General features: G+C 38.4%; 1 protein-coding gene across 3 annotated transcripts in view; it reads right to left on the bottom strand.

Annotated features, from left to right (window-relative positions):
• Nucleotides 1–16,570, bottom strand: part of LOC114053919 (phosphoprotein associated with glycosphingolipid-enriched microdomains 1-like) — a 230,057-nt gene that overhangs the window by 12,242 nt on the left and 201,245 nt on the right. For all 3 annotated transcript variants that reach the window (XM_027877054.1, XM_027877053.1, XM_027877055.1), the window contains 2 exons: nucleotides 14,802–15,409; nucleotides 3,212–3,271 (listed from right to left, as the gene is read on the bottom strand). In XM_027877054.1, coding sequence (XP_027732855.1) covers nucleotides 3,212–3,271; nucleotides 14,802–15,409 — 668 coding nt within the window. The remainder of the gene's footprint in view (nucleotides 1–3,211; nucleotides 3,272–14,801; nucleotides 15,410–16,570) is intronic.

Here is a 16,570-nt window from a genome sequence, read left to right on the forward strand (position 1 = left end):
AAATTAGGTTTAATATAAAGAAAAAAACCTTCTAACAGTCAGAATGATCAAAAAAATGCAACAGGCAGCCTTCAGAGGGAGTGGATTTCTCCTCATTGGAGATTCTTGAGTGAAGTTTGGATGACCACTTTTGGGGCTTGTTTTAGAGGGGAATACTGGCAGGTATGGGTTAGACTGAATATATGAGATTCTGCAATTACGTCATGTATAAAAAAAATTTTAGATGAATTCATGGGTTAGATCTACGATGGGTTGTTGAGTGAAACCGAGGAAGCCAATGGAGCATTCTAAGCAGGGGAGAAATATGGTTAGGCCTTTGCTTTAGGAAAATCATTTTGGCAGCTAAGATCATCAGATCTCTATGCCTGCTCTTTAGAGCACCTATTGGTTCTTCTACCTTTCTTGGACAAAGGGATTTGGATCAGGTTTTCTAGCATGTCAAATTCCCATTGGCTCAGACAAGTCAGAAGGAAAGCATTTTGCTTGCCTGTTAGAATACATTTTACAGGGAGAAATTTCCTTCCCCCTCCTTCCCTTTCATTTGTTGCCGCAGTTCATTTTAGCCACATCTCTGATAAGTACATTCCTTGTTATATTATGAGTTACTACTTAGCCTTATAGCTTTATTTTTTTCTCTGTAGTTAGCTTTCCTAATGCTTTGTCATAATGACAATATGATTTTGATGTCTAAATGAGATTGCTCCTGTTTTAATCTAAATCCATTTTTTTTGGTTTAGTTTTCCACTTTCCAGGAGAAAAATGTCTCTGTGTTCTCATTAGAAAACAGAATACACACAAAGATCATCGTTGTTGTTAACTTCTGACCTCTCCCTTTTTTCTATGTAATTTTGAAATTTCACTGACAATAATTGGACATAATCCAATAAGCATCCAGAAATGCTAAAATTATTTCTTGGTTTAACATCTGCCTCCTAATAACACCTAAGGACATACAATGCAGCAATGAAAAACAGGAGAAAGCTGTGCTCATAATGTGCTCAACAGGGAGTATTATTTTGGATTTTTGTAATAATGATATTTTATATTTCTTTAGTGTTTTACGATCTGTAAAGCACTTTATATTTTATAAATCAAATTTGATCTTTTTAACAATCCCCTAAGAAAACTGAGTTTCTGAGATGTTAAGTGATTTTCTTATGGTTATTTAAACCAGGGTCAAATCTAGGTCTTCCTGACTCTGAGTCCAAGACTCTTTCTTGTTATACCTTCACCTAAAAGGCTTTTGACCAACCCTTGCTTGGTAGGAGCTATTGCAACATTCTGAGGAATTGATTATTGGTGGATGGGGACAAGCAGTCTTGGAAAAAACAACAACAAAAGCAATGATAAAAAGGTATAAGGAGTGCTGAGTGACCAAAGGGAGATAAAAACAGCAGCACCAAGATCTAAAAGGCTCAGGGGAGTGAGGGAGCCAGCTCCTTTACTTTTTCGGTTCTTTGCCAGTGGAAACCTCTCTCCCCAACCTCAATGACTCCTGCCCTGCACCTTCTGCAATGTAGACAATTCCATCCCCAGGTCTCTTCTCCTCTGGTTCATCTGGTGTCGTGTCACTGAGCATCAAGCAGAGAGTGGGAAGCAGCAGCTCCTACTGTCCTTCTACCACCTCCCCTTCCAAACTCAAGACTGCTCAGCCTGTTCTCTATCCCGAGAAGCTGTGCCAATGACTGATTTGAAAGTGGAACTCAGCGAATAGAAGTAGGTCAGGGGTATATGTGGATAAAGGTTGCCAAAGATGTCTATGAAGTCTGGGTTACAGTTTAAGGCAAGACCTTACTGTGATGAAGGCCCCTTTCTAGCCCCGTTCTGTAATGCTATCAACTAAGGGGACAACACCCAGAGGAGAAAACCATGTCTGACACATAGTAGGTGCTTAATAAGTGTTTATTGACTGACTGACTACTCCTTGATGTGATTTGCAAGTTATTCATCCTTCTCATAAGCTTGGGTATTCCCCTAAGACATTCACTTATTCCTTTTCTTTACTCTATCTGCATTCTCTTCCATGATGACTTCATCCACTCCTATGATTCAGTTATCACTTATATGTCTTATCATTTGCAAGAGGATTATACTTGTTTGTGGGACCCCAGAGGGCAGAACTAAAAAGGATTAGAAGTTGCAAGGAAGGAAATTTAGCTTTGTTATAAAGAAAAACATCCTAACAATTAGAGCTGCCTCTGGAGGTCATGAAGACCCTTTCCTTGGACATCTTCAAGGAAAAATTTGATGATCACTTTTAGGGTATGGTGTAGAAGGGATGTTTGTTCTGGACCATCCCTACAGTCCCTTCCAACTCTGGGATTTAGTGATTCTGAGTCAAGGACCAGGGTTTAAACCCTGACTCTGCTAGTACCTATCACATCACTTAATCTTTTGGAGCCTAAGTTTCATTGTCAGAAAAATGAGAGAAAAACCTTGGTGGTCACCTAGTCTTCCATGAAACAAAAATGCTCCACATAACATCAAAATATGTGGCCATGCAACCAATGATGACCTCTAGTTTTCTCCCTGACCTCCTCTGGCCCATGCTTTAGAGCAGCGGTGTCAAACTCTGCCAGAAATGGTCATAAATTGTACATAAGGATCCCTGCAGGACACATATTGATGAAGAAACCCATATATTAATGGAGAAAACCATATATTAACATAATCTATGTTCTACTGCATTTTATTTATGTTGTTAAATATTTCCCAATTACATTTTAATCTGGTACTGACTTGCTGGACCACAATGTGGGCAGTACATTTGACACCTTGGCTACATTTGATTCTATTGATCCTTTCCAATGTCTGTCTTCAAGGCTGATTCTTTGACATCACTAACCCTTTTCCTGCCAGGAATCTGAACCCTATTTCCCTGATTCTTCTTGTCGTGTCACTTGTCAGTCACTCCTGGTCATGGTAAGATGTTTGACCCCAAACGCACATTCCTATTAACATCCTTAAGATGACATTTTGCCTATAGTAGATTACCAAAAAAAAAAAAAAAAAAAATTACAAGGCACATACTTGGAGAGAGTAGGCACTTGTCTATCACAGGGATTTATAATTAGTGAGGCTGTATTATGCTAATCTCTCATGAGGGTGGAGGGGAATGTCTAAGGTTTTTTGCTGTTCAAAGCTTCAAACAGTGCCTGGCTCCTCTTAGGCATCTAACATGTTTGTGGAATGAATGGTTGCAGAAACCTACCTCTTCTTCTGTAAGAGTTGGGTCTTCCTCTCGAGATTTGTAAGACAGCGAACTAAGTCTCTGTTAGAGAGAACAAATACATATCAAGATGAAATACTGTGAAACCTACAATTCAGTCTTCCCTTTGCCTAAGCAGTAGGATATTTTGCTCATAAAAATTCCTTTCACATTACTACAACAGCTTTTCAGATAAGCTACCATAAGGGCTTTGGGATTGGGTTTGATAACTTGATCCTGAACAATAACTTCTAATATAAAGGGATGTAAAGAAATTGAGCACTTCAGTAACTATCTGGCCTCTTAATTAATCTGCTCAGGTGATAGCTAGTAAAATCTTGTTCATGCTTTTATATGATAATGCGCTAAAATAATCCAATAAATTAAAGAGGATATTGTTTCAATTACATTGTGGTAAGTGTAGCTGAAGGGAATAATCTTTTAAAAATGCAGTATTTCTTTAATAATCTTACAGAATTTGCATATCAGCTTCTTCATTTCAAGAAAATCATCAAGCCATTTGGAATCTTTTCCTAAGCCCATGGATACAGAAATCATCTTATCTGTGTGACCGCACTGTAAGGGGCCACACGCTGATATATTAGGAATCCTTGATTCATGAGTAGGGTTGGACTGTTTTAGAAGACAACCAGGCATCACAAGTCTCATCTGGGAGGACTGCACAGAAATTTCATTCCTTTATAGTGAGGACCAGGTTGCAGTGAAACCTGGGACAGCTAGGTGGCACAGTGGATAGAGTGCCAGGCCTGGAGCCAAGAAGACTCATCTTCCTGAGTTCAAATCTGGTCTCAGACACTTACTAGCTGTGTTACCCTGGGCAAGTCACTTAACCCTGTTTGCCTCAGTTTCTCATCTGTAAAATGAGCTGGAGAAGGAAATGGCAAACCACTCTAGTATCTTTGCCAAGAAAACCCCAAATGGGATCACAAAGAGTTAGACATGACTGAAAAGACCAAACAACAATAAGGTAAGAGGAATGGGCCAGGTATTAAACAGAGGCTTTGAGTACAACAAACATTAAAAAAAAATGTAACAGTTGTAACTAAAAGCAGAATTGTTTTCTGTTTACAGGGTAGAAAACACTACTGGATTTTCCAGACTGTTTTTGTCTGATCCCTATCCATGTGTCTTACTGTAGAAGAGAATACCACTACATGACAGTTTATTTTAATAATAGTTGACATTTATATTGCATATTTCAGTTTACAAAGTACTCTATAGACATTACATCAATTCATTGTCATGACAATTCCCTGTTTTATGTAGTACAAATATTATTATCTTCATTTAGCTGATAAGGATATTGAGGCAGAGAGAGTCAAAGACCATAAATATGAGATCAGTCATGTAGGGGAAGACAAGAGATATTAGAGGATTCTGGGTTACAGGGGGGCTGTTAGTGCTATAGGGACAATTTCATCTTGGACAAAGCAACAACTAAACCTGAGCCTCAGTTTTCTTATCTTTAAATAGGGTTAACAGTTTTCAACGCTACCTTGGCAGGCTGTCTCAAGGCTAAATGAGAATGAGTTAAAGGACATTGTTTGGTGCAATATTATGCAGCATGTGTCTGCATATGGATATACCATGTCAATGTGAGGACAGAAGCAAAGCAAGAATAGGAGGTTCATATATTTTATGGGATTTTTGTCAAAGGACACCATCTAATGAATTTCATGAGGTTGGGACAAAAATAGATGAAAGGAAAATGACTTTTATGTTATTTCGAGAAGTGAATAAAAAGCCACATACTTGTAAAAAAATTAGGGCCTGTCACAACAGAGGACTTTTTGATTTGCACAATTAAAATCAGTTATTTAAACTGTAGTTTGTATTGGCTGGAAAAATAAAATTTATCAGATAACGGCTGACAATGTATAGCACTTCATGATTTTAAAAAGATTTAGCCTAAAAATCAATGACTATTTTTTACTACAATGCGGGTACAGGGCTTCAGAATGGGTCAGGCCTGTGTTTCAATGTATTATGCATGTACTTAGAGATGAACATTGGGAAGACAGGCTAAAGCTGTAGCTTAGAAAGACTTTAATTCTGAAGACATTTTAATTAGATGAACACCTTTTCTGTGGCACTTGGGGGACTGCATCTGTCATCATCTGATTAATTCTTCAGAGCCTTAGCCATTTCAGTCAATTTACAGTCCCTGAAGACAGAGTTTCATATAATGTGTGCCTATTAGACAGATATGTGGAGAGTTAAACACAAAGGAATAAATTTCTTGGTATCAATGATTAGGAAAGATTTTTTTTTAAGCTTTCTCACAACAAGCAAGAAGACAGTGCACTTGAGTTTGTGTTTACACTAATGACTATACTTGCTCTCCCTTCTTCCCTCTCTCCTGGAAAAGGCCAATTGTGATTACATGCTGTTTTTTCACTGCCTTTAAAGACACTATTCTTAGCTCTGGTCTGTTCATCATTTTTATCAATGACTTGGACAAAGAGATGGTATGCTTGTAATATCTTCAAATGACATCAAATGGCAGAGGACAGGTGATGCACTGGATCCCTGGGTCAGAAGCCAAAAAGATCTCAACAGGAAGAATTATGAGGTGAATCAAATAAAATGAAATTTAAAAGGAAAAAAATATGAAGTTAAACACTTGGGTTAAAAAAAATCTACTTTCACAAGTACAAGATAAGGGGCAGCAACTCCTTGGAAAAATATAATGGGAGGCTTTAGTACCTGGCCCAATATGGTGTTTAATAAATATTGATTGTTGTTTGATTTTAGGGGATTGCAAGCTTAATATGAATCAAAGTAGCAGTAGGAAAGTCTAAAAAGGTAATGCCACTCTAAACAACATAAAAAGAATCACAATGGGCCTCTGTTCTCGTCAGACTGCCTCTGGAATCCAGTGTCCATTTCTGGGCACCATGTTTAAGACAGAGATAGACCAGCTGAGGCATGTTCAGAAGAGGGCAATAATGATAGGACAGTGAGAGGGCTGGTGATTGTGTAAGAAATGGTTTTGAAGGAACTGGGGATGGTTAGCTTGGAGAAGAGAAGAGTTGGGGAGATAGGAGAGCCATCTTTAAGTAAGTGAAGAGTTCTCATATTGAAGAGGGATTAGCCTTAATCTGTTTGTCCCTATTTTGCAGAACCAGGAGCAATGGGTGCAAACTGTAAAGCAGCCTGAATCACCAGTTGGTTGGTATGTTGTAGAAAGGATTCTTGTTCAGGTACATCTTTCTTTTGAGTTCCTTTCAAACTCTTAAGATTCTATGGATCACGGGAAGTTTCTTTTTTTTAATAATATTTTATTTTTTTCCCAATTGCATGTAAAAACAATTTTTTAACAATTTTTTTTTAAAATTCTAAGTTCCAAAGTCTCTCCCTCTCTCTCTCTCCTCCATGAGATGGTAAGCAATTTGATAAAGGTTATATATGTGCAATCATGCAAAACACATTTCCACGTTAGTCATGTTGTGAAAACACAGGATCATCCCCCCCCCAAAAAAACATAAAAAAAAAATTAAGTGAAAAATAGTGTGCTTCAATCTGCATTCAGTCTCCATCAGTTTTCTCTAGAAGTGGATAGCATTTTTCAATAGGAGTCCTTTGGAATTGTCTCACATCACTGTATTGCCGAGAAAAGCTAACTCATTCACAGTTGATCACTGTACAATATTGCTGTTACTTTGTACACTGTTTTCCTGGTTCTACTCACCTCACTTTGCATAAATTTATGTAAGTCTTTCCAGGTTTTCATGGAAAAAGTTCTTAATCCACATTTTGGGAAAATGTCTAAGGCCCCCCAAATTTATGTAAATAAATAAATAAATAAATGTGAATGTTACACATTTAAAATCCCAGTTCTACTTTGTTGCCTCATCTCAACTTGGACATCATCCTAGATTCTCAACAATCATCCCCTCTGACCGTAGATGCCCCTTAAGCTTCTTTCCTTAGCCCTCGTTTCTTATCCTTCTATGCTACTTCATTTGGTGATCTCATCAGCTCCCATGGATCGAATGATCATCTCCAGGCTGATGATTCTCATATCTACCTTTCTTGGGCCAATCTCTTTGCTGACTTCCAATATCACATCTCCAACTGTCTTTCAGACATCTGGATGCCCGGTACACATTTTAAACTCAATATGTCCAAAACAGAACTTATCTTTCCCCCAAAACCCTCCTCTCTCTCCTCTCCCACCACTCCACCACTACCTTCCTTACTACCCTCTTCCTAGTCTCTCAGGTTCACAATCTAGGAGTCGTCCTGGACTCCTCACTATCTCTCAAACCCCTTACCCCCACACCCCACATCCAAGCGGTTGCCAAGACCTGTCAATCTTACCTTTGCAACATCTCTCCAATATACTCAGTTTCTCCTCTATACTGAGAAGACTCTAGGACAGGCCCTCATCATCTCATACCTGGACTATTGCAATAGCCTGCTGGTGAATCTACCCGTCTTGTCTTTCCGCACTCCAATAAGTTCTCCATTCAGCCACCAAAGTGATTTCACTAAAATGTAAGTCTAATTATATCATCCACCCCCCACTCAATAAACTCCAGCTGCTTCCTATAGCCTCCAGAAGCAAATTCAAAATGTTCTGTTTGGTATTCAAAGACCTTCATAACCGTGACCCTTCCTCTTCTTCTTGCTCCCCAACCTGTACCCTTCAGTCCAATGACATAACTGTTCCATGAACAAGACCCTCCATTTCTTGACTCTGGGCATTTTCTCTGTCTCTCATGCCTGGAATGCTCATCTGCTCTGACTACTGACCTTCCTGGCTTCCTTTACATCCCAACTAAAATCCTACTTTCTACAGAGAGCTTTCCCTAACCCCTCTAATTCTTTTTCCTATTTATTCTATATACAGCTTACTTTGCATATTTTTATTTCTATTTTGTCTTCCTCATTAGAGTATAAGCTTCTTAAGGGGAGGGATGGTCTTTTGCACCTTTTTGCATCCCCAGTACTTAGCATAGTGCCTGACATATAGCAGGCACCCAATAAATGTGTTTTGATTATTGATTAAGTCAGTGGAGCATAAGCCTTGTTCAGTTCTACCATGTGAGAAAGGTTTTGAGTATGACTTCAGTAACAGACTAAGTCTTTTTTCTAGGACCAGCCTCACTAATAATAGGGAGAGGAGCTGTGGTAATAGGCAGGCTACTTGGTAATGATTTTTTTTGGCCATAGCAACCCCTGAAACAAAGAAAAAGAATGGCCCAATCCTGTGTGTTCCATTACTACTGCTGCACTAACATAGGCAAAGTTACAGGAAAGAGAGGAGCAGGTGCTAAGAATCACACATTGATAGAATTTAATTTGACGGTTGGTACTCTAAATGTGAGATCCTTATCCAATGACCAAGAAGTGGGCATATTGTTAAAGCAGCTGTCATATCAATCTTGACATTCTTGCTGTAAACAAAACCAGAAGAAAGGATGAAGTTGTAGGTAAATGGAAGTCTGGCTCACAGGTACTCCTTGGAGAAGTGAAGAAACGAATTGGCTAAATGGGATTTATTGTATGCCAACAGGCAACAGGAAACATTATTTCATAGGATATTTAGCCATCAGGCATTGCCAGAGTGGAAAAATTCCACTGTGCCTCTCCCATCCCCCCCAAAAAGGTAACTGAGAGAACATGAATAATTACTCAGTTATCTGCCTACTCTCCAATAAATACCAAATCTTTCTGATGTAATAGATACACAAATCAAGAGCATCCTTGCAAAAGTTATTAGTAGGGAAAAAAGAGTCTTTTGAGGATGATATTCAATAATGGACCATATCATTACCATTTCAAAATTAACCGGAAAATGAAGAGGATTTAAAGGTGCTTAAATCCTAAGCATCCTAGAATCCTAGGGTTTTTATTGCTTTGAAAAAAGTATTTGATTTGGTAGAACAAAACTTACAGTCAGTTCTACAACAAAATGTCTCTCACCCATATATCAAAATTATATAAGATTCCTTGGAAGTTATAACCCTGGAAGTTATAACAACAGAAATAACCCTGTTCAAAGAAACCCTCATAATAAACATCAGGCAAGGCATGGAACATGAAGATGCTTGCCAAGGGTATTCATCACTGGGATAAAGGAGATCCAGCACAGAGTTCAGGTTGGAAGTATTTCTAGTGGATGGTGTGGTCCATCAGACATCTAATAACTGAAGTGTCATATATAGTGTGTATCTTCTGGTACAGTATGACTTGTGGGGGTTAGGACTAGTCCGCACTCCCACAGTTCACCCCCATTCCCCTTATCAGTAAGCCATTAACTTCTGGACCTGTAGTCCATGGGAACCTGGGGGCAGGCTGACCAGCAGTCTGAGGACAATGTCATATTTACTGTAGTATTTATGTATTTTTTAACCATTTAACACATATAAAATTGTGGTGTCATTTTTATTAGTTTCCTATCTTTTTTTAAATGTGTCAATAGTGAAGTTTTTGAGTGTTGTACTCCTAACCCCATTTCCCCCATAAGCCCTGTGGTTTTCATTGAGTGATTTTTGCATAGCTCAATGATTTTTAGGAATGCATATCAAGTTATAGCAGTACCACTCAGAGGAGGAAAGAATATGTGTGTGTGTGTGTGTGTGTGTGTGTGTGTGCGCGTGTTTGTGTGTGTACTGCCAGAACATATACAGCATTTAATTTTTTATACTGGATTTTTAAAATGCTAGGAATTATTTAAAGTATGAATTGTTACAATGTGGAGATACCACACCTAGCTGCCCACCCATATTATATATTTCTACATAAAACTAACTTGGCTTACAAGGTTTAATATTCTATATTTATTATTCCAATGTACATATATGAAGTGAAGTTTAGGCTACTGTTTATTAGCAATTAGTCCATTAACCCTTTTACCTGTTAGATACTATCAGTAAAAAGCATTAGCTGCCTCAGGCAGGATGCTCTATTTATCAGGACTGTGGGGTTTTAGTTTTGTTTTTGCTTTTTAACTTGGGGTGATATGAATGGGTGGAAAACCAAACTCCATTATTTTTATATGGCAAGAAACTTTTTGCTTGAAAATTGATATTCATACTATAATTTTTCCAAACAAATAAATAAAGCAATTTTCCAGAGGGCCAAGCAAAGCGAGAGATAGAGGGCTTTGCTGGAACCTCATGCCTTCCTTGGATTGCAGCCTGACTTTACCTCCCACCAATTCCTACCAAGGTAACTTCAGATGTCCATGCCTTATGTTAAAATAGGAAAGATGGCGATGCCTTCATGTTTCCACCCTGCTTTCTCCCTAAATGCAAAGTACTACACTTGGTTGGAAAAAAAATTCAGTTACAGAAGTAAAAGATGAGGATAAGGGGCTAGAAAGCAATTGATATGGTTAAGTCTTAGAATAGGAGCTGATACATGCTTATTGATTAACGGAGTCTTTAGTGAACTGCAAGCTCTACATAGGTAAGACCCGAGGTAAGACATTTAACAGGCTGAACGAAGTGAGACTATTTAGCGTGGAGAAGAAGAGTCTCTGAGGGACCAGTATGTGAACGGCTGTAAATTAGTCAATCAACTAGCATTTATTAAAGGACTCCTTGTGCTAAGTGGCCTGCTATGTGGCTTATCTTCTGAGTTCAAATCCTGCCTTGGATACTTACTAGTTGTAACCCTGGCCAAGTCACTTAACCTTGTTTGCCTGAGTTTCCTTATCTATAATATGAGCTGGAGAAGGAAATGGCAAATCACTCCAGTATCTTTGCCAAGAAAACCCCAAATATAGGATCATGACAAACTGGACATGACTGAAAAACACCTGAATGTACTAGGCAATGTGCTAAGTTCTTGGGATACAAAGAAACGTAAAAAAAACAAAACAAAACCCCAATTCCTGCTGTCAAGGATCTCACAGTCCAATGGAAGAGACAACATGCAAACAACTATACACAAACTCTCTCTCATATATATGTGTGTGTGTGTATATATATATATATATAATATATATATGTATATACATACACATATATACATATATACTTACATACACACACACATACACACACACACACACACACAGAGGATGAATTAGTCTCAGAGGGAAGGCACTAAAATTAAGGATGACTATGGAAAACTTCTTGTAGAAGGTGAGACTTTAGCTGAGACGTGGAAGAAGCCAAGGATGCTAGGAGGTGATAATGAGGAGAGAGACACAGTGCTCCAGGAATGGGCGGCAGCCAGTGAAACTTCTCTGAACTGGAAGATGGGAGTGTCATGTGCAAGGAACACCAAGGAGGAAAGAGTACATGGAAGGAAATTAGGTGTCACATTGTAGAGGGAATAGAATTGGTCTGCTTGGCCTCACAAGGCAGATGGAAAGGATATTAAAGGATGGAAGCCACAGAGAGGCAAATTTTTACTTAATATAAGGAAAAATTCCCTCACCATTAGAGTTGTATAAAAGTGGAGTAGGTGGCCTCATAAGGTAGTGAGCTCCCCATCACTGGAGATCTTCAAGGGAAAGCTGAATGGCTACTTTTTATGGACAGCAAAGTTATCAGTGATCATAAGTGCTACATCTGGTGGCTTTTTCTCAATGCTCACTATCACTGACCCCTCTAAGCTTCAGATACTATTTGCCACTCCCCCTGCTTCCTGGACACTGTTCTTCCTTGGCTTCTGTGACTTGGTTCTCTTTTGGTTCTTTTCCTAACTTCTCCTTATTCTTCCATGATGGAATATTGTCAACCTCTCTCTTCTTATTCTTAAGTCTGACCCCTTCTCCTTATTCTTTCATGATGGAATATGTCAACCTCCTGCCACTGAGAGTGTTCCTAGGACTTTGTCCTTTGTGCCCCAACCCCACTCCCCACTTTTTCAATCTCTCTCAACACTTTTCTCTTGGACATCTCATCAGCTTCCAAATTGGGTCATCTCTTTACAGATGACATCAAGACATACACTCTGTTATTGTTCAGGTGTGTCTAATTCTTCGTGACCCTACTTGAGGTTTTCTTGGCAAAGATACTAGAGTGGTTTGCCATTTCCTTATTTTACAATTCATTTTACAGATGAGGAAACCGAGGCAAACAGGGTTAAGTGACTTGCCCAGGGTCACACAGCTAGTAAGCGTCTGAGGCCAGATCTAAACTCAGTTCAGTCTTCCTGACTTGAGGCCTGGCACTCTACCCACTGTGCCACTTTGCTGCCTCCTGCCCACTGAGGGTGTTGCCAAGGCTTTGTTGTTGGTTTCCCCTTTTTTACATTTCTCAACAGTCAATCTCTTAGACCTCTCAGCAGCTACTGAATCAAGTTATCTCTTTACAGATGATTTCCAGATCTCCATATCTAACCCTAATATATCCTCCAAACTTGAGTCATACATTGTCAATTATCCTCCTAGATAAACCACATTTATGAGGCATTTTAAACTCAATATATCCAAAAGAGAACTCATGAATTTCCCCCTTAAATTTGCTACCAGTTCCAACTTGCCTGTTTCTGTTAAGGGCAGTCATCCTGGTTTGTAACCTTAAGAATCACTGTTGACCCTTCCCTCTCTCTCATACTTATTATCTAATAAGTTGCCATGTCTTACCAATTCCAGCTCCGCAGCATCTCTCAGATCTGTCTCTTTCTCTCCACTCTTATTGCCAACATTCTGATTCAGGCTTTCATCACCTAGACTAGCATAATAGCCTCTAAAATGGTCTCCTTTCTTCCAGTCTGTCTCCAATCTACCCTTGATGTAGCTGCCTAAATCACAGGTCTGAACATGTCACCTCCCCTAACTGGTTTCCTTAGCCTGGCATTTAAATACTTCTACAATCTGGCTCCACATCTACCTCTCCAGCCTTATCTAATACTACACCCCTTCATGAACTCTGGGTTCTAGCCAAATTGGACTAATAGCTGTTGCCTGAACTTCCTAGTTCATTTCTAACCTTTATCCATTTATACAAGTCACTCCATATGCCTGGAATACATCTTCTCTTCATCTTTTCCTCTCAGAATCCTTATCTTCTTTCAAAGTTTCAAGTCATGTACCAATTGATTTGGTCTCCTCCGTGAAGCCTTACTTAATTTCCCCAGTCGTCAGGGCTCTCCCTCAGCTTTCCTTGCATTATATTTAATTGTGTACATGTTGTGTCTCCCTAATCAAATATAGGTTCTTGGAAGGCAGTGACTTTTATTTCAGTCAGTCATTTAGGCCTTTATATTTCATAGTACCTAGCCTAATGTCTTATTACATATTATAAATGATAAATAAATGAATGCAAATTTGATATCACAGTGGGTCAGAGTATTTTTATTCAGGTATGGCTTATATTGGATGACTTCTAAAGTCCTTTTCACTGCCACAATTTTATGACTAATCCTCCCATAAATATGAGTTTTTAACAGTGAAATTAAAATTATTTCTCTTAAATGCTGGTCTTTCTGTTAACAAGCCTTTATTGGTCATGAAGCAGAGAATCAGGTTTACTTTTTATTTGTAGTAAAGAATAATAACAGTATCCACATAAAGCATTTTACATTTATTTATTTATTCTTTACTCACAGCAACCCTATGAGGAAGGTAGCATGATTATGATGCTCATTCTCTTTACAAATGAGGAAGCGGGGGCTCAGATAAAATGATTTGATTTGGCTAAGGCCGTTCAGCTGGTGAGTGTTGGAATCTAGTCCTCTCTTCACAAAATCACAACGTTATGAGTTCAAACTAGTCCTCTTATGGCCTGGTGATAGTTTCTACTAGGATTTGCTTTATTTGGTTATTTAAAATAGGAATATATGTGTTGACAAAAATTTGTGAGCTCCTCTGTGGCACCATACCTTCTCAGGGACTTTGATTATGTCTATATTTGGGACTGACATTTTTGAATTTTTCTATTTTTATTTCTTGTGCTACTAGTTACAACTGACTTATATCTCATCCAGCAGAGCTAGACAACTGCTTATTGGAGTGAATGTAAAAGTGATTCTTGCTTTAAGCCTGAATTGGACTTTTGGGCTCCCCATCCAAGTATGATACTTTAAGATTCTATGCTTTATAAAGCTTCATGTTTTATAATAATTTCATCTATTATGATTGTTAATATATTTTCAGAGGCATGTGTGGTTTACTTATATAAATAATTTGCATCATGAAGTTGTCTTACTTGTGTACGTCAGACATAAGTCTGAGGGACAAAGCATGACACACACACAGCCACATTCTGAGGCCTTTTAACCTTAGGCAAATTAACTTCTTCACTTTGGTTCCTCATTGATATGATGGGAAAAATAATATTTGCCCCGAACCAGATACAATGTGAAAATTGGTTAAGAATCAAAAAAAGTTCTGAGAAAGGTGCTTTATAAATATCTTTTGTAACTCTGCTAATGAGAGAAGAAAAAAATCCTAACTCTAGCATTCAGTAAAAGCCTTCATCATTCAGGTAGCATGAACATTTATGGAACAATTTCCCAGAAGAATATGTAGATTGGAAGCCCCCTTGGGTGTACATAGTACTTACCAGGAATAAAATTTTAAAAAGAAGTTGGGGGTCAACTTTGCACACCTAAATAATTTTTGCCCTTTTTGTTCCATAAGAACATGAGGAAAGAGTCAGCTTACCTTGTTGATTTGACTAAAACTCTCTGTGGCCCCTTTATTTGCTGCCTCCCCATCTGCTTTATCCTGCACATTTTCATTCTCATCAAGGAGTTTTACAGGGACAGGTGGTGGGGCTTCTTCCTCGACATCCAAGGAATTTCCAAGCACACTCTCTGCATTGACGCTGTGTCGACTTTTTTTATTTCGGTCCACAGAGGCATATTCTGCAGACTCAACTTTGTTTACAGGGTGAGGGCCCTGAATCTCTTTAAAGGCAGTTACAGAATTTGGTCTTCCATTTTGGCTTTTTTCTAGGTTGGCTGCTGTTCCCACTTCCTTTATTTCCTTCACAGTTTCATACAGACAATCTTCCACCATGTTTTCCTGGGAGGAGCTATCTTTGAGAACTTCATATGGTCCTTCCATCCCAAGACCCTGATCACCGTCTACATTTCTTGTGGTAAGAATAGTATCCAAGGAATCATTAGGAGGAATTCTAGGTAATTCCCGGCTTTGATGACATTTTGCCGACTTTCCTGTGCTGTCCTGGGAATCCAACAGGTCAGAAATAGAAGTCTGTACTTCTTCATAATGTTGCATGCATGTCATAGTACTGTCTTCTGAAAGAACTGTAATAGTAGCAGGAGAAGAAAGAAAGAATTAAAGTAAGAGATTCAAGCTAAAGCATTACACTGTGTGATTTACCATATAGTAAAGTGAGGAAAAATCATAACGCTTCTTCTTCCTTGACTTTAAGAAGAAAATTATAGAGACATGACTATGGACTAAGGATTCAAATTATTCTCATAATTTGGAAGGAAACGAACTAGCATATCTCTCAAATTTAAACTGTAGCACTTCAATAAATCTAGTTAGTTGTATTAACTTCACCCATGACAACTTTAGGTTTTAAATTAATTTCAACAAAACTTCATTTTTATCTCCAATGCTACTCCATTGAATGAGGGACACCATTTGTCTCAGAAGAATATTCCTTCACTTTATTACAAATAGCCTTACATGCCTTTTGTTCTAAATATGGTACCTACCTGTTACCATACTTCAATGTGTGTATAACACTGTTTTACCAGAGACCCCCACCCCCCAAAAAATCACTTTTTGTGTCACTTGTGGGAAAAATAATGACACTTACTCTAACTCTTAATTAGAAGTCACTTTTTTCCATATTCACTGACTCTACTGGTCCCTTCAGGTTATGTGAGACAGGACAACCAATGATAGTTTTGGGATAAAAGGCCCTTTGGGGGTGGGGGTAGAAAACAAAGGTCATTTCCTCCATGTTACCTAGGCAGAATATCAGATTTTTTCGTACAGAAATTATGGCATTACTTGTGATCATCTCTACATTTCTGGAGGCATGTTTGTGACCAACTAGTCAACACAGCCAGCTCACTTACGCTAGAAGTGATATCACCCATAAGCCAGTGGCTGGGCATATTTTTTCTTTTTTTTAGGTTCTTTCCCACCCTGCATGCCAAACCTGATAAGAAGGTCTGAAGCCTGAATTCTAAATTCTCAGTTTGCCAATGAATTGTTAATGTTGTAAGACCTTATGCAAGCTATTAAATCAATGTTTTTCATTTTATTGGGAATGTCCTATTGGGAAAGTTTGATGCTATGGACCAGTAACTCAAGTTTTAAAAAATATAAAATACCACCTATATTCTAAGAGCTTAGACTTAACAAAGGTTGGAAGATGTTTCACATGTTTATCTTCTAGCTCTAACAGAACTTCAGTGATGATCATTATGTACCTAATTCAGTTCAAC

Source organism: Vombatus ursinus, unplaced genomic scaffold, assembly GCF_900497805.2.
Source record: "Vombatus ursinus unplaced genomic scaffold, bare-nosed wombat genome assembly UNPS02014812.1, whole genome shotgun sequence".
Lineage (NCBI taxonomy): Eukaryota > Metazoa > Chordata > Mammalia > Diprotodontia > Vombatidae > Vombatus > Vombatus ursinus.